This window comes from Pogona vitticeps, chromosome 13 (genome assembly GCF_051106095.1).
Source record: "Pogona vitticeps strain Pit_001003342236 chromosome 13, PviZW2.1, whole genome shotgun sequence".
Classification (NCBI taxonomy): Eukaryota; Metazoa; Chordata; class Lepidosauria; order Squamata; family Agamidae; genus Pogona; species Pogona vitticeps.
In genome coordinates, this window is record NC_135795.1 from 8198834 (window position 1) to 8217641 (window position 18808).

The following is an 18808-nucleotide window of genomic DNA, read 5'->3' on the forward strand; positions in this document are numbered from 1 at the left end:
AAAGGAAATTTATCTGCCTCTTGGTGACTGCGTTTTTGTGGTTCTTTTCCTTGCTACATGTGGTAATATTTACCTCACTTCCACCAAAAGGGTAGCAAGAGAACCACTGAGAAGGACCAGAAGCCTTGACCCACCACCTCCTCCTATCTCTGGAGGGTGGCGCCAACTGGGTCTAGTGGGGGAGGAAGGCAAATGGACAACAGGAGTGAGCAGACATCTGAAAGATGACCCTTGTCCTTGTTGTTGTTGTTTAGTCGTTAAGTCATGTCCGACTCTTCATGACCCCATGGACCAGAGCACACCAGGCCCTCCTATCTTCCACTGCCTCCCAGAGTTGTGTCAATTTCATGTTGGTAGCTTCGATGACCCTGTCCAGCCATCACATCCTCTGTCGTCCTCTTCTCCTCTTGCCTTCACACTTTCCCAACATCAAGGTCTTTTCCAAGGAGTCTTCTCTTCTCATGAGATGGCCAAAGGATTGGAGCCTAAGCTTCAGGATCTGTCCTTCCCGTGAGCACTCGGGGTTGATTTCCCTTGTCCTACCAGAACTAAATCCTAACACACTCCGAGAGGCACCGTTCCTCCTGTTGCCGCCAATGATCTAAGTGAAGCAGTTACAGCACTGGGAGAGGACTTCCTCTATTGCTCCACAGTTGCATAAGCCATGAATGGCAAATAAACAGATGCGACAAATAAAATCCTAGAGAGCCGCAAATACAATCTTCAGGCAACAAGGTTGAAGATGAACCATAGGAACATGCTGTAAAAGTAAAATGCTCTAACTTTGAGAGCAGTCAATTTCTTTTAGTACGAGGGTCAAATTAAATCTTAGAGATGCTCTTGGGAAATATATGACTACAGCAGATGGGTTCGAACGCAAAGAATGGGACCACAAATAGTAACTTAGCTTAAAGTGTTTATTGCCAGTAAAATACAACAAAGAGATGTGTTTTAACCGAAAGAAACTGGGGAAGTTTAGAAATGCTGGGAAACCTCTGAGTGGTGGTCTCGAAGTAAAGTGGGCACAGTGACCTAGGGAAATCCAGAGAACCAAACTGGAATCTCAGGAGAGCCAGATCAGTCCCGGGGCCTGGGGGGTCCCCATTCCTTCTTTCTTCTGCTCGTTTTTATCCTCTACTTCCTCTGAGCAGTTTTTGGTACATAGACATTGCAAATGAAAACATATATAAAACAGTTTCTCCTGCAGCCAAAGTTAATCGAAAAAGGCATTGTTAACTCAGAAGACCTTAGAGGAGAAAGAAGAGTCACAGATGAAAAGCCAAAGCCGGGGAACCTCCCAAAAGCACAGCCTCCACACCTTTGACTGACCCTGAATAGTAACGGGCCTCCTGCGCCACCACATCTGCCCAGTTGCACAGGAAATATGCTAGGCAGGAGGGCACTGAACGAGGCGGTCAGTGAGTAAGCCAGGAAAGGCTCCCTTCCAAGCCAGGAGCTTGGGACCTTCTAAAGTCTCTATTCTTTCAACAAAAAGGCTGAAAGAATAGGGAGGGACAGAGTAGTGGCAGGGGCACGTAAGACTCCAGCTGAGCATCAGGACCTTGAGCAATCATGTTGCTCAATTGCAGCTATTCATAATGCTGTCATTCTAGTCCCTTGCATTATCCTACAGACGGATCAGAGCAAAAGGTTGCACCATAGAATATAGAAAATATAACATTTCTACTGCACTGCCTGTCAATGCAATTACACATGTAAATCAGAGCAGCCAACCAAGCCTATTTGGTAAACTCACATCCAGTTATTCTATTTTTGTAACACCCTTCACTGTAGAGAAAACACTGAAAATTTACACCACACAATCATGGCCGTGTCCTAACAATTACCGTGCAAACGCACATCCCTCAAGTAATGTTTGAAAGAAGGTTTATATTTCTGATAATTTATCAATACAGTCAAAAGCTGTAACAGATTATTAAATTTACTGTAGAGTAAAAAATTTATGAAGGAAGTAAAAGAAGAATCAGAAGCAAATAAGACTATAAAAACAGCTGTCCATAAAAATAATTTTGCAGATGAAAGAACTTAAATAGGCTGCCAGTAACTATAACCACCTTCTAGAGGTTAGATGTGAATTATACCTTGAAGTATTGTTTCAAGAGCTGTCCCAGTGTTTTCATATACAGTGGTGCTTCGCTTAACGAGCGCACCGTTTAATGACGAATCCGCATAGCAATGCATTTTTTGCGATCGAAAAACCGATCGCATTGCAATGTTCTGAATAGGGTAAACATCGCATCGCGATGATCGGTAAGCATTTCGCTTACCGATCTTCGCATTGCGATGTTTTGGAACAGCTGATCGGTGGTTCCAAAATGGCCGCTGGAAGAAGAAAATGGCCACCCGCAGCATTTTAGTGCCGATTCCTCGCTTACCGAGGCGGCGAAAATGGCAGCCAGATCGAGGATTCCCCCTTAGCGGTGAGTTTTGTCCCCATAGGAACGCATTAAATGGAGTTTAATGCATTCCTATGGGGTTCCCCCCCCCGCATAGCGACGTTTCCGGATAGCAACGTTTTTCCTGGAACGGATTAATGTCGCTATGCGGGGCACCACTGTACCACTGATATATGGTGGAGGAAAGCCACATATCTGCCCGACAAGGCACTGCTAAGGAGGGAGGTGACTTAGAAACCTAAAATACAAAAGGAATAGAAAGAGATGTGCTCAGGATAAGAGATGTGTAGCTAAATGTATGGAAAGCCAGTTTTTCTGTTTGAAGTATCTAAAGTTACTCAGTTAAAAGTTGTAACATAAATGTGCAGGGCAACCTTTCCTTTCCTGTTACTTTTAAAAATCTGAGAGCTGCAAGCCACCGGCCTGTGGCATGAAACAGACTTCCCTTTGATTCACCTTGCAATTGCTTCCACACCCACAACAGAGCCCAACACAACAGCACAAAACAATGCATGAGGCTGCACTTCGACTACACAATACTCCTCCATTAGAAAGCTACATAACTCTAAAGGTAACTGAAAAGTTACAGTTACAGCACAGACGTAGTGAGGCTATGTGCCATGTTGCAGCTGCAATATAACTTGTTAGACTGGGGGATGGAATATTTAATTATAAGTAACTAGTTACCTATCGCTGATGAATAGTCTCACTGTATTTTCCCCCCCTTTGGAAACAGTGGTTTGTCAGACCTTGGAAGTATTTGTTTAAACAGTATTCCCGTCATCTACTAGGGAAAATAATAGACCCGGGTTCTGCAATCTTTTCAGCCAGTTCCTTCAATATCCTTGGATAGAGTTCATCCGGCCCTAGGGATCTGAACTAATTTAAAGTAAGAAGGTATTCCTTGACTACTTGTTTATCAATCTCCAGCTGCAATCCTCTCCCCTCCCTTTGTACTTCATATTTGCCTGGAAGGTCACAGACTATCTTTTGGGAAAAGACCAAAATAAAGTAGGAATTGAGCACTTCTGCCTTTTCTCTCCTGTCTAATTTCAGCTGCACCTGTTTCTTTTCTCAGTCTTTTGCTACACACGTACCTGAAGAATGCTTTTGTTGTTGTTGTTGCTGTTTGTGTCTTTTGCTAACCTCAGTTCATTTGCAGTTTTTGCCTCCCTGCAATTCTTTGCTACTCTTAGAAATCAGAAGAACCTGAAACACGGCACCAAGTGGCTGCCACTCCCTTGGTGAGGAGGGTCTCGACGCCGCAGAGCGTCGTCCTCTCAGCCGGATGGTGGAAACTGAAAGGAGGGCCAGATGGTGTGGTGTGGCCTGGAGCCTTGGCACGGAGGAGAACAGGGAGGAGCAGGGACCGATGAAGTTCCCAATGCCACAACAGCCACCTCAGTCTGCTAGCACCATGATCCCCCACCTCCCATTCTGATGGACCTTCACACCCACCTGGTGCTCTGCTTTCTGCAGCTACAGTGGTGCCTCGCACAGCGAGGTTAATCCGTTCTGGATTAACCCTCGCTGTGTGAAAGCATTGTTGAACGGGGCAAGAAAACCAATTGGAACGCATTAAACAGTGTTTAATGCGTTCCAATTGGGCTGAATACTCACCGTTCAACTATGCTTCCGGGCGGCTGGCAGCCATTTTCGCGCCCTCCCCTCGCTGAACGAGGGCGTGAAAATGGCTACGATCAGCTGTCCGGCGGGTCCAAAATGGCCGCCGGAACAGCCGAAATGGCCGGCCGCAGCGTTTTCGCGCCCTTGGTAAGCGAGGGGGGGCGCGAAAACGCTGCGCGCAGCCATTTCGGCTGTTCCAGCAGCGTTTTCACGCCCTCCCCTCATTTACCAAGGGCGCAAAAACGCTGCACGCAGCCATTTTGGAGTCGCGCAGCGGCCATTTTGGACCGGCCGACCAGCTGATCAGCGGGTCGCAAAGCGAAGGTCGGTAAGCGAACCGCTTACCGACCTTCGCTCTGTGAATTGTGCCCTATCTAGGTGCCGTTTTTCTATCGCTTTTGCGATCGCAAAAATGGCACCGTTGCGCGGATTCGTCGCTCTACGGAGCGATCGTTCAGCGAGGCACCACTGTACTTTAAGAATCCCAACACAAGACTCACCAGCTTGCCCCTAAATCAATGGTGCCCAGCCTAGGATGATCCAGGTGTTCTTGGACTGCAACTCCCAGAAACCCTGGGCAGCACAGATACTGGTGAAGGCTTCTGGGAACTGCAGTCCAAGAACACCTGGGTTACCCAAATTTGCTTATCAAATTACCTTGGGTGGTAAGTTACCCAAGGTGGGGAAGTAATGCCCTAAACTAAAGCCTGACAGGGCGCCTGCAGTTCTGAAATGCAGCCGCAGAATGGAAAGACAGCCCAGACAATCCCGTCTCATGGAGTCAACTGAACCCACCTTTCATCTCTCCAACAGGAGTCAATCAATGAAGAAAACAACGTCAAGAAGAGATGGAATTGATCTACCCATTGAGAACTATGGAGGGTTGTTGTCAAGAAGCTCCCATACATGCTCTGTCCAAATGCCAATCCATCACGTATACCTCAATTCCACCTCCTTCTGCTTCATAAAAACATAAGAAGAGCCCTGCTGGATTAGGCCAAGGGCCCATCTAGTCCAGACCAATATCTAGTTGACACATGAGTCAACTAGTTACTGGTCTCCTGATCCCCCTTCCCTTGCACCTGGCATTTTGAGGTACCTTCCTTTTAAACCTGGAGATTATACATCCCAATCCTGTCTTGTAACCTGCAATGGACTTTTCCTCCAGAAATCTGTCCAATCCCCTTTTAAAGGCAGCTAGACCAGATGCCATCACCACATCTTGTGGCAAGGAGTTCCACAAACTAACAACACGATTTACCTTATGCTTTTCTCTGCCATTATGCAATTATTTCATGTACCTCCAACTATCCTGGTTCGTACTCTTGGGGTTACACATAGCCCTATTTGAGAGCCGCTGCTGTTGATATATCTTGACTTCATCAAAGCCTTTGACAACATTCCCCATGATATCCTGATTACCAAGCTAACTAGGTGTGGGATGGATAGATAAGTGTCAGGTGGATAGACAGCTGGTTACAAAATTGTATTCAGAGAGTACTTACCTGTGGCTCCTTCTCAAAGTTTCAAGAGATAACAAGTGGGGCACCACAAAGCTCCCCAAACGTACAGTTACAAGATGGTGGATCCTTGGCTCAGTAATGCTACAAGTGCAAAGAAACTTTGAATTGTTGTAGATCACAAGCCGAATATAAGCCAACAGTGGCTGTAAAATGGCAAATGTTACTTTGGCTGCATTAGCAGAAGTAGAGCAGAGTATGGATTAACCGGCTCTGCATTAGTTCCTATGCGAACTAATAAACATGCTGAACGTACGAATGGCGCCTCGACATAAGGACAAAAAACAGCCAGAACGGAGTAATCGGTTTTCAATGCATTCCAATGGGAAATTTTGCTTCGACTTACGAACGTTTCGACGTACGAATACCGTTCTAATAATGTTTGTTTAAATTGAGATCTGAAACAACTTCGAAGGCAGTGCAGCTGAGTCCAGACCAGTATTATATGGTCTCTAAGGTGTACATGAGATGACAGTATGACCACTGCGTTTTTCACCAGCTGTAGCCTCCAAATGTTTTGCAAGAACAGTTCCATATACAGCATGTCACTATAGTCCAACCAGAAATAAGCTAATTAAGGCCTAAATCACTGTGGCCAAAGCCATGCTTCCTCGGAAGGGACATATGCGGTCACCAAAATAAGACAATGGCAATCCTGACCACAGTAGCTCCCTGGTTTTCCAGGAGCAATACTGGAACCAAGAGAACTTCAAATACATACCACCTGGTTATTTGTATCTGCTTACTTCTGAACTCTGGAAAAAACCACTAATTGAGAGACAGTGACTGAGTTTCATGGCTGAGTATTTAAACTCAGGTCTCCTGGGTCTGTGTTCACGAGTGTAACTACTGCACCACATTGCCTCTCACCTTAGCTTCATTCCATTACAGCCTTGACCTTTTAGTTTAAATAAATAGCAGCAATTCTTGACTGATATACAGTGGTGCCTCGCTTAACGAGCGCACCGCATAACGACGAAATCGCATAGCGATCCGTTTTTTCGGATCTCTAATGCGATCGCTTAACGTTTTTTAAATAGGGCTAAATTCACTTTGCGAAGATCGGTAAGCGTTTCGCTTACCGATCTTCGCAAAACGAAGCCCGACGATCAGCTGTTCGGCGGCCAAAATGGCCACCGGAAGCCCGGAAATGGCCCAAAATGGCCACGCGCAGCGTTTTCGCGCCCTCGTTAAGCGAGGCGAGGGCGCGAAAATGGCTGCCGGCCATTATGAAGCTTCGCTGAACGGTGAGTATTTGGCCCATTTGGAACGCATTAAACCATGTTTAATGCGTTCCAATGGAAATCCCTGCCCCGTTCAACGATGCTTCAGCATAGCGAAGGTTAATCCGGAATGGATTAACCTCGCTATGCGAGGCACCACTGTACATTTTATGTCCATACATCATCAGTTCTGCAATTATGCACTCGCTTCTAATTCATTTCCAAGCTTTGAAATAACTACTAGTTTGGCCCCTCGGAGCCAGGATATCTGAAGTCTTCGAACCAGGATATCTGAGGTCTTTCAATCCGTATGAGCTGAGGTGATGGATGAGGTGTATAAATCATCTATTTTTGTTTTCTTGGTTAGTTATGGTCATCATTATATAACCCAGCTGGGCACAGTGCCATTATCTGCTTCACAATCTTCCTGCAGCTGAAACTATCTTTATTATAATTTCTGCCTAAGCAGAATCGTCCCATAGAGCTCAGGCATCTGATTTGCTTAGAAATTCAAGAACAAAAGGAAAGTTTCTATGTGTGAAAATCCTGGACTCTCTTCACTTCTGATTTCCATAACCATAATTATTCACTGAGAAGAACCTAAAAATAAGTCCCTCTTGCAATGCGTGGGAGGCAAAGAACCGTATACATTCCAAATTGCTCCCTGGTGTTTTCCAAAAGGAACTGTTATATTAATAGTACTAACTATGGGGTTTGTTTTTTTAATGAAAAGCAATATAACGATTAAAATACAGTACTTTAGGTATAGATAACATTCTATAAAGTGCTCCTTTAAATGGGAAATTTTTATTCAATGCAGCTATTTTTAAATATTGGTTTGCACCCTTTTTATCCCATTGTATTGGAACACGTGAATCAATCTATTAATTATTTTATTAAGTCTACACCTAGTGAGTATTGGTCATAAGTTTATTGTATCAAATTTGTGTAGCATTCTGCCATTTCAAAACACAGACCTGAAAATTTGCACCCATGTTCATATGGAACTGTTCACATATTAATTTTCTGCACATCTTTCCCTAATATACAGTACATATATTTCTTCAATAAATGCATTTCTGGACAGATTGTTTCTTGATATATATGTATCTGAGACAAGTTTGAATTGAGGACCAAATCATAAAATTATGAGAACTGATAAATGAATATGCAAAAGTTTGCTTTGCAGTTCTTTAGTCCAGAGGTCCCCAACCTGGCGCTGGTCCGTGGGGCTTCCGAAAAACTGGGCCGTGGAGACAGATCTCGGGCCCCCCACCCGCACACATGGTGGATGTGTCGCGCTCGCACAGGAAGCCTGTTGCGCTCACGGGGGCATGCCACACTCACAGGGAGTGTGTCACACTCATGCAGGGGGTGCCGTGCTCACGCACGGGTGCCCTCATTCCCCCACGCACAGAGCCCGCCTCTCCCAACCAATCCGCGGTCCCAAAAAGGTCGGGGACTGCTGCTTTAGTCCATCAATGCCAAACAGCAGAGGCTCCTCCATGAGACTCAACGAGGTCTACCTGGAAAAACTTGGGATTAAACCTCAGCTACAACCTGTCTATAATTGTGTTATGGTCCAGGTATAAGCCCAGGAAGTGTGAATTATGTTCATTTGCCTAAAGTTGAGAATCAAGCAAAATTCTCCAGCAACTCTCAATGAAAGAGTGTTATTGGTCGAAAGTCACTTAAAACAGAGGAGCAGTAATTTCAGCTCCATCCCTTCATGTGATTATAACATAGGGCTTGGCGACACAGCTTGGCTGGAGAAGGCTGCTGCGGGCCAAGTAGGATCACTAGGAGATCCAGGATGCCCTCCGTTGATCTTCCAAATGACATACGGACCTCAAGCCCCCCCTATTTGTTCCTCACCTGCCCATTGTCAATTTGCCAGTATCGTGAAGTAGCTTAAGAAGAGAGCCACTTCCAGATACAGTGGTGCCCCGCATTACGACTGCCCTGCTTGACGACAAAATCGCTTTACGGTGACTTTTTTGCGATCGCTATAGCTATAGCGGTTGCAAAACGATGGTTCAAATGGGGCTTTTTCATTGTACGACGATCAGGTCCCTTTCATTGTACGACGATCACACACACACACACACACACACACACCTTCGGCGTGTGGGGGGGGCTGTTCCTGCAAAGGTGATCGGCAGCAGGAAGAAGTCATTGCCTCCCTCCACCTGGCCTATTTTCCACCAGCCGGAGCGACCGGTGTTGCCAGCCCACTCTGCAGAGCTGATCGGGGCGGGGTGGGAGAGGAGTGAGTGGAGCGGCTGTACCCCCCAGATGCCCTCACTCCCTGTCAGTCTCCCGCGGACGGGTTTCCTTCTCTCTCCTGCCAGTCCCTGACACAACCCCACGACACGCCACTCCATCGCCCTGTGAGGAAAGGGGTCCACCTCATGACGGGCAAAGAGGAGCTGCCTCAGTCTCCTCTTCTGTCCTCCTTCTGACTCCGGCTGCCGACCCATGGCGTCCCACCCCAAGTCCCAAAGTTTAAGCCGTGTGGGAGAAGGCAAACGGTGGTCAAAGGGAACCCACAAAGAGGCGGCGGCGGCGGAAGCAGGCAGGCAGTCAAGCCAGCAGGGACAGTGAAAGAATCATTTAAAAAACATGGCATCCCAGGCAGTGGCAACAACCTTCAGAAATGAAAAACTAGCCTTTTGCTCACTCAACTTGCTCGCTCGCTCGCCGGCATTGGAGGGAAGTAGGAACAGGCAGGAGGGGGAGGCAGCAAGCCCGCCTCGCTTGCTCAGGGCTGGGTCATTTCCCATCCTCAGGCAGGGAGCCCAACAGTCTCCTGCCTTGAACTCTTTCACCCAGCCTGACGCAGGATGTGGAGTTTCCCATGCTCTCTGGGAGCGAGGCCAGGCAGAAAGTTCGGTTTCCACCTAACTCAGAACGGTCCAGAAAGGCAAGCAAGGAATGGCTGGAGGCATTCTGTGCCTGCATGGCCTTGTGCCCTGTCCATGCTCTACCTCCTCCTTTTTCCTTTCCATGAAAGCAAAAACAGCTGATCGGCGGTTCGCAAAATGGCTCCCTGCTGTTTTGCTGACCTATTTTCGCAAGATAGAGATCGGAAAACGGACCCCTATGGAGGATCTTCGCAGGACGATCAGTTATTTCCCCCATTGGAACGCACTGACCAGTTTTCAATGCATTCCAATGGCTTTTCCCCCCCGCATGACAAGGATTTCGCTGTACAGCGATTTTGCTGGAACGGATTATCGTTGTCATGCGGGGCACCACTGTATTGGCAAATTAAACTCTTCCTTGGCTCATGGAGGGGCCACAGAATTGAAAAATAATTTGGGCAGCACATATGCACCGCATAGATAAATGGCAGATGCCCAGAAGTGGGAAGAGACAGGAGGAGCCAATAAGCAGGATTTTTTCTCTCTCTTAAAGATGCATTTAAAAAGTAGAAGCCCCTGACAAGTCCCAGAAAAGTGGGGATAGGAACACTCGGAGTGTGGGCTGGTTTGCTCCAGCAAAGATGTCGTAGGATCGCTATCTTTAGGAACGGAGAGTCCGTCCTTACAGCAGAACAAACGGGGAGCTAAATGCCCTCATATGTAGGCACTTGTAAATTAAAGCAATGTCTGAACTTTGACTTCTGAATTATCTGAGATACTCTAGATATGAGCAATTCAAGTGCTTATTGGAAACCACTTAACGTTTTCAAGTCCTAACACTTACCTGGTAAACATGAAATGCATTTGCTGCTTTTCCACGGAGAAAAACTGAAGGAATCCAGACATTGATAAGAGCTCGATTTGATCTGTGTTAAAATAAAATAAAAAGCACATATTTAAAACACAAAGTTCTCTTTCTATCTACAGCACAAATGTACGAAGAAATTAAGCCAAAAATTGGACACTACTGGTGGGAAATGTTATTTAACAAGCTGCCCAAAAGTGCTACTCGGAACATACAAAACAAAGGATATGAAGATTTTATATTATATAAAGTGGTGCCTCACTTCACTATGGTAATTCGTTCCAGCGAAATCGCTGTATAGTGAAAACGTCGTCAAGCGAAATAAAAAAGCCCACTGAAATGCATTGAAAACCATTCAATGCGTTCCAATGGGCTGAATACCCGCTCGTCCAGCGAAGATCCTCCATACAGCGGCCATTTTTGGGTGCCTGTTAAGCGAAAAATGCCTCCTAAAAACAGCGGGGAGCCATTTTGAGTAGCCGGCGGCCATTTTGAAAACCCGCCGATCAGTGTTTTGATCGTCGTAATGCGAAGAATAGGTTCCTGAAGCAGGGAACCGATCGTAGCAAAGCAAAAAAAACCCATTAAAACATCGTTTTGCAATCGTGAAACGGATTCGTCATAATACGGGGTAATCGTTAAGTGGACCACGACTGTACTATACAGAATAAGAAATATGCTCATACAAAATAACACTGCATTTTGATAAATTTATTGCCTCATTCTCTTGAAACTATAGCAAAAATGGAATAGAGTATTCACCATGTACTCTTTCATCCCGTTATCAGAACCCTCAACTCAGAGACATTCGGGCAAGTCCCTGGGTAAATAGGAGTAAGTAGCTTTTTATTTGCTTGATACTAGTAATGATTTTATCGATATTTCATTGTTATTTATTTTGATATTAACAATATTTACAAACTGCTCTGTATTCCAGTCTGGGAGGAAGGATGGGATATAAGTAGGGAGAATGATTAATAAATCCCAATTTTCCACGAACTTACATTTCAAAATCTGACAAACTCTGGTCTTCAGAGGTTTGACTCAGATCCCCAGGAACCTGCCAGAGAAAGCAATAAATATGTTTACATGATGGGCCATCCAACTGACTCAAACAGAAGAGACACGGGGCTTGACCTAAATGGACCAAACAGAAACCACCCCCATTAATTTCTAAAAACATGATTAGGAGCGGTATCTTCATCTGCTGACCAATCTCACCGCACAAGTTTGGCTAATACATACAAATTTGTATATTTTTTATCATGTTTTATAATAATTTTCCTCTTGTATTATATTTCAAACTTCTCAAAGTGAAAGACAACAAGATCCACAAGAGTTTTGAAATCACAAGAAAATTTCAACAGGATATTTAACTCTAAACAAATATTTCCACTAGATTTAAATCACATAAGCCTTCAAGGAATTGATTTTACTTATTTTCACAGCCTATTCCACAAATAGCATGTACATGTATTTCCAGAGATATATCCCTATGTTTTAGCCTGTTCATTTGTGGTTTCCAAAACAATCCCGTTCCACTGATTTTTTTTTCCTGAGATGACAAGTTTTCTATGCTTTATAATATATGTTGCACTTCATCCCAAGACAATACTACAAAGTGTCTGTACTACATACTTTGGTTCTCTTCACATTATGAAAAAAATACTTATTATGACTCTGATGAAGACTATTGCCCATGGATGATAAGCAAACCAAGATTATATCTCTAGTGTCTACTCAAGACTGTGTTTAAAGGCTTCAGGGGCCAGATTTGCGATGGTTGCTCAAAAAGCTGAGGAAGATGTTGGTTGAGGGCAGGATAATGCCTACCATTTGACAGAGTGAAGCAATTGCTTCAGGTAGCTCATCTGGGCCTTGAGCTGTTATAAAAGAGCAGCAAATTCATCGTTTTTTGATTTAATATTGTTGTATTTTGCTATCAAAGAAGAAATACCTGTAGAATTTTCTGCCTCAGATACCAAAATAATTTAGTGGGCCTTGCTCTCTATGCATCTTGACTGAGTGGAGTCAAATGGGGATGCCATTTGTTACTCTGCCTCAAAAATGCCTTGGGCCAGTCTTGGTTGTCAGGTCAATCTGGAGAACTGCAGAGATCTTATACGATTCATTCCTCTAAATGTCAAGGAAATTTATATCATTAATCTTGATATCTGGCATGCCAAACTGGGTTTGGATTTGTTTGGCCTGGGCAACAGGACTTTTCATTCTTTCCAAACCTTGGAGGAAATAGTTATCCATTAAAATATTTATGAAGATCTCAGGGTAAGATACAAGCAACAAAGCTACCCTAGGCAATTTATAAAAATGTAAAAGCACAGAATGTGACCATTTAAAATAGTTTAACAGTTTGAAGAAATTTATAGCAATATCCATTGTTTACACTAAAACAGCAATCCATAACCTGCCTAGGGCTCTCAAAGTTTGGTACAGTGGTGCCTCGCATTACGATCGTTTCGTTTAACGACGAAATCGCATTACGATGAACTTTTTGCGAGCTGTTAAAAAAACCATCGTTTTGCGAAGAACCGTTTCCTGAAGCAGGGAACCGACCATCACAAAGCGAAAAGACCCTATTTAGACCATTGTTTTGCGATCGCAATTGCGATCGCAAAAAGATAGTCGTACAGTGTATTTGATGCGCAGAAGTCACCTAGACAAAGGAATAAAGGAAAGAGGAGAAAGAGAAACATCTTGGGCAACTGACCCTAAAGTCCCTGAATATCTCTTCTCATAAACAGTCCCAGTGCTAGGGGGAAGGGAGAGTAACTGCCATAACTTTCTAACTTGATATGTCAGAGCAAGGATTGTTAACTGACTAAAGAAATCTTTAGGGGAATAGTGTGTTGATTAATTAATTAAAATGTGCATACGAGAAATGAAATTTTTCTTCAGATGCCAAGTTGGAAAGAGTATTCGCATCAGGGATATCAGTACCTCTTGCCTAAAACCATATTAGGGTCTTAGCTGCCTAAGGGAGAGGGTGCCCACTCTTAGTCTGGTTCTGTCAGAATGAAAAGTGAGAAGATCACAGCTGAGTTCCCTCCAAGCCCAACTAATCTACCTTATTTAAATAAAAAGTGGAGGGAGGGCATGCAGCCAACTATTTGTATTCCTTCTGTCTAGGATTGCTTGCCCTCAGTTTTAGCCGACACTCAAGAGTGTGAAGACTTAAAGGGATGATGCTATATGCCGCCTTTCCACCAGCACTGTTGATTCACTATGCCAATATGGCAGTCTGCCAACCATTCTCAAACCCCTCCAGGAACTCATCTCTGGGACAGGACCAAGTCAATGTATCTTTATTAAAAATCATTTTTTGCAAAATGTCTCTCATTAGGTGGGCTGCTTCCTTCAGCAGATTTGGTGTGCTATGAAAAGTGGTAAATTGTTAACTACTGAATTTATTTTTATTGTACATTTAATGCTAGCAAGAGGGGGAAAGGTGCTTCGCCAAAAATATTTATTTATTTTTAATTAAAACCTTTTTACCACAGCTTTCTACTCAAAAGGACTGAATAATCTGTCCACATTTAAGCACCTGTGACAAAATAATTTGGTGAGATTTAATACAGTGGTGCACTGCATGACGCTGAAAATCTGTTCCATAGAAATCGCTATTTAGCGAAATCATCGTCATGCAAAATACGTCATCCTGCAAAGATGGTCCATAGGGAAGCCATTTTGTGAGCCCCGATCAGCTGTTAAAATGGCTATCCTGCGAAGCATGGGTCCCAAAAATACAGGGAAGCCATTTTGCGAAGCCACCGATCAGCTGTAAAAATCGTCTTGCGAACAAACAGTTCACGAAGCACAGACCAAATCATTGTCCAGCGAAAATCCCCCATTGAAATCATTGTTTTGCAAATCGCTATAGCAATTGCAAAACCTCGTTGTCATGCAGATTCATCGTTTTACGAGGCCGTTGTCTAGCGAGGTACCACTGTAACTGGCCAAAATCCTGTTGTGTAAAGTAAGCAGTCTTGGGTGCATATGTATATGCATGCTCTGTGTGTGTGTGTGTGTGAACGCGAGCGCGCACAGCAGTGACTATTTACCAGCAAGGAATGAGCTGAAACTTATGGCCCTGCTTGTCACACAACAGGCTTCCAGCCACTGTGTACCATAGCTGAGAAGAGGCGCCATTTGTTTCTGTCTTGAGTCGCAAAATATTTTAGATCAACCCTGGAGGTTAAAGCAATCACAGATTATGCGTCGTCGGTGTTGCCACCTAATCTGGAACATTTTTTGAAGGAAAACTCTGTTGAAGTGTACTTTGTTAACCTTTAGGCATCACAATTTAAGCTTTGAGCTTGTTTATTCTTTCCCCCAAAAATTCTTTTTTATTCTTCTTGATCCTTCTTTTATGACTGCCACATGCTTTAATTTTAGGTTTACAGCTCGTTGTTAGTCTCCTAACTAGCTCCCACGCTGAAAGACAGCACAGGGGACTTCAAGAAATAAACAAATAACATAATAGTGAATTGAGATCCAACATTTAATTATCTCTTTTAACAATTTCTAGGCAACCTAAGACATAAGCCGCATTATGTACCACAGTAAATATGATTACGTTTAATCAGTTTTCCCATTTGTAAAAGAAGAATTATGAAAATTGTTTTCAACGGGTACTGAGAACTATACTTTTCCAAGTAATTGCTATACTGTACAGTTGCATTTTGGACACCAGCAGCTCTAGAACTGTCTTGACCTTTACGTCTCTGTCCTTTAAAAGGCAGTGACTTCTGCTGTAATTATGCCCCCATTATCTGTGCTATCAAACTTGCTGATTATTTTACCTTGAGGAGTTTCAAGTTAGACAGCTGATGGAATTATTCATGAAGCATCTAACCTTTGCAGGAGACACTTAAATAATCATGACTTGTGATAATACAGTTTTAAGAACACAATCTTTCTTACCAGATTGTATAACACAGAGATCATGAGAAAGTAGATCAGCATCTATGAGTAGATCTCTGGGAGATTTGCAAGGCTTTCTGACTCCCAATTATTTAATAATATTTACTGTCAACATGATGATCTTAGGTAAAGGTAAAGGTTCCCCTTGACAATTTTTGTCCAGTCGTGTTCAACTCTAGGGGGCGGTGCTCATCCCCGTTTCCAAGCCATAGAGCCAGCGTTTTGTATGAAGACAATCTTCCGTGGTCACATGGCCAGCGTGACTTAGACACGGAACACTGTTACCTTCCCACCGAGGTGGTCCCTATTTATCTACTCGCATTTACATGCTTTCGAACTGCTAGGTTGGCAGGAGCTGGGACAGGCGACGGGTGCTCACTCCGTCGCGTGGATTCGATCTTACGACTGCTGGTCTTCTGACCCTGCAGCACAGAGGCTTCTGCGGTTTAGCCCGCAGCACCACCACGTCCCTTGATGATCTTAGGGTAACAAAAAAAAACACCTACTTCTGCATGTAAGGACCATGAGCTCAGTTCAGCCCAAGTATTAGTTTGCTTAACTGTGTCCTAATATTACCCCTATAAATCCCAACTTTAAAAGAAAGGCAAGATAATAAATTAAAATAAAGAAATGAAATGGCTGGGGAGGATTTTGCCTATGACATTCCTGTTATTTTTCTCTTTATGCACAAAGGAAAGGCCACAGTAATCAACCACATCACTGGCAGCAGACATAATTTTGACATTTTGCAGAAGAAAATGCACAAGAACAAAAAATTTACAAGGCTGTCTTTCTGTTTGAATCTAGCTTGAATTTTAACGTATTTTCAAAAGGACTCATCTCCCACCAAATAATTGGCTATTAAGAACCAACAAAGGGTTAGCTCTTTTTTTAAGGCTGGTAAAAACAAGAACCAAGCTTTATGTTTGAACACAGATGACCACCCCTCTCAAACTGAAAGGAAAACATACGTATCCTCCTGCATTTTACAGATGGATAATAAGGATAATTAGGACTACTTAAAAATACCATTGTTCTAATTTGTCTACTTCCCTAGAAAACAAACTAACTGCCGTTTTAAAAAAAGCAAATAACCAATTTTTATCTCTGAAGAATAGAAGTTAGCACTAAAGCCATTTAAACAGCTAATATTTAAAAGCAACAAAAACAAAAAAATCCACAAAAATTTCAGCTATTGCCAATCACACTGCACAAGTATTAGAATCAAGGATGGGAAATAAGACCTCGTTTATTTATTAATGAACTTCTTTAAGATACACCTACAGAGAGCAAAAACATGTAGGATGCCTAGAATTGTCTCAGTCAATCTTGGCCAACATTACCCCGCCTGAGAGTGTGAACGTTTCTACACTGAACGCTGGCCAGTCCACACTCCACACCCATCTTTTGGTGGCTCATATTTGCCACCACCAGCCAATGCCTCACAGTTCTAGCCAAATGGTTCATGTTCACCACAAACACCAGACCCCCCCCTCCCCGGCCACAAAAACTCTTTTGAGTTGCAATTCTCTGGTTTTTAATTATGAAAGTTTCAACTCTGGCTATTTAACAAGGAAGTTGCTAACTTACACAACCTACACACACACACCAATGTGATAACATTAATCTAATTACCGTAATACCACTACAAATGAAACAAATCGTACCCACGTAATCTGTACTGAGTTGTCAAAAACCCACCATCATCCCCTCTCATTTTAGGTTTTTGTGATATTTCCCCCCAACTCTGGGGAAGAGTTGCTAACTTGGTCTTTGTTTGCTTGTGGAGGGATACGTTTTGATCGGAAAAAGGAGAGGGGAAGTCAAGGAGAAGCTACTGGAATTGTTCAAGGCAAGAGGAGATATGGTGGGAGACATCAGACACAGCGTAATGTGAGAGAGAATGTGGGAAAGGTATTTTTTTTTTTGCCCCTAATTTAAATAGCTTGGATAGCCTTGGTGTCCCTGGGGTCAAAATAGGGTTGATAAAGAGGGAAACAATAGCCATCCAGGACCTGATCCTGGATGAGGAGCCTCCTCTCGTGAGCATTACAGAGACTTGGTTGGACAAGAGTTGGGGGTGTCAATTTCACCCAGCTTTGTCTACCTGGGGGAAAGGAAAGTGGAGTTGCAGTGTTCTGTCCTAATTCTATTTCCTTCAACAAGTGTCGCAACCCCCAGTTTTCCAGGTTTGGATGTATGTATCTGAAAGTGGGAACCTGGGACAACACAAGGATTCTGTTGGTGTACCACCCACCCCACTGCTCCACAGTCTCCCTTCCTCATCCTCACTGAGCTGATCTCAGGGCTGGTGTTGAGTTTGGATGCACAATGTCCAATTTTAATTTTTTTTTTTGGGGGGGGGGAGTCAACTTCAACCAGAGGCAGAAGTCCATGGGTCACCAGTTTTCTCTAGCACCCATTTGTCTCTGTTGTTGCCACCACTCTTGGCATGACTCACAAGGGTTACTTTTTTAAAACTACGCTTCTCAGATTTCTCCTGCCAGCATGGCTGATGCTGCCAGTGAGTGGATGCTGCTGCTGAGCATCACATGATACAAAGACACTTGCCTTGTCAACTCTGCAAAATCATAGATGGAACAGAAATAGATTTGTATGCTCTAATGGGAAGTTGTAAAGAATTCCTAGAAAGAAAAGCTCTTTTTGTCTGTGGCTATCAAGATGTCCTACGCCAGCATGCCTCGTTTCTATTTTCTGATCCTTGCATTAAAATAATTTTTCTCATTTCTATTTTTATTTTTTCTATCTCCCCCCGTTTCTTAAATGATCTTGCTGATGGGAGCAATTTGGGACCAATCACAAAGCAGCATCTTGCCTACATTTGTTCGTTCATTCATTCATTCATTCATTCATTCATTCATTCATTCATTCATTCATTCATTCATTCATTCATTCATTCATTCATTCATTCGTTTGTTTGTACCCTGCCTTTCTCCTTAAAAAGAATCTAAGGCAGCTTACATCACTGAAACACAATATTCAGAGGTAAAAACAGTAAGTATGCAAATATTTTAAAGGATCAAACAAACACCGCACAAAAACTGATAACCAAAAGCAACACTCAAAGCAATAAGGGTAGTTACAACCATCCACTTAAAAAACCCTACTCAGGCAGCCAGTCATTCATTCATTCAAGGAAAGTTTGCCTTAAGAGAAAGGTCTTTATCTGCTAGCACAAGGACAGCAAAGATGGAGTCAGTGTGGTCTCCTGTGGGACAATGTGAAGACATTGCAAAAACAGATGATATCTATAACCTGCCTTAGCCATCCTGGGTAAAAAAAGGTGAATTGTTGAAAGACGATGACGTGGTGGCGCTGTGGGCTAAACCGT

General features: G+C 43.5%; 1 protein-coding gene across 1 annotated transcript in view; it reads right to left on the reverse strand.

The window, feature by feature from the left end:
• The window catches only part of SNX29 (sorting nexin 29), a 203211-nt gene that overhangs the window by 71569 nt on the left and 112834 nt on the right, over positions 1 to 18808 (reverse strand). Inside the window, exons 17-18 of the mRNA XM_072982829.2 lie at positions 11520 to 11575; positions 10495 to 10576 (exon numbers count right to left, since the gene is read on the reverse strand). Of these exons, the coding sequence (XP_072838930.2) occupies positions 10495 to 10576; positions 11520 to 11575 (138 nt within the window). The remainder of the gene's footprint in view (positions 1 to 10494; positions 10577 to 11519; positions 11576 to 18808) is intronic.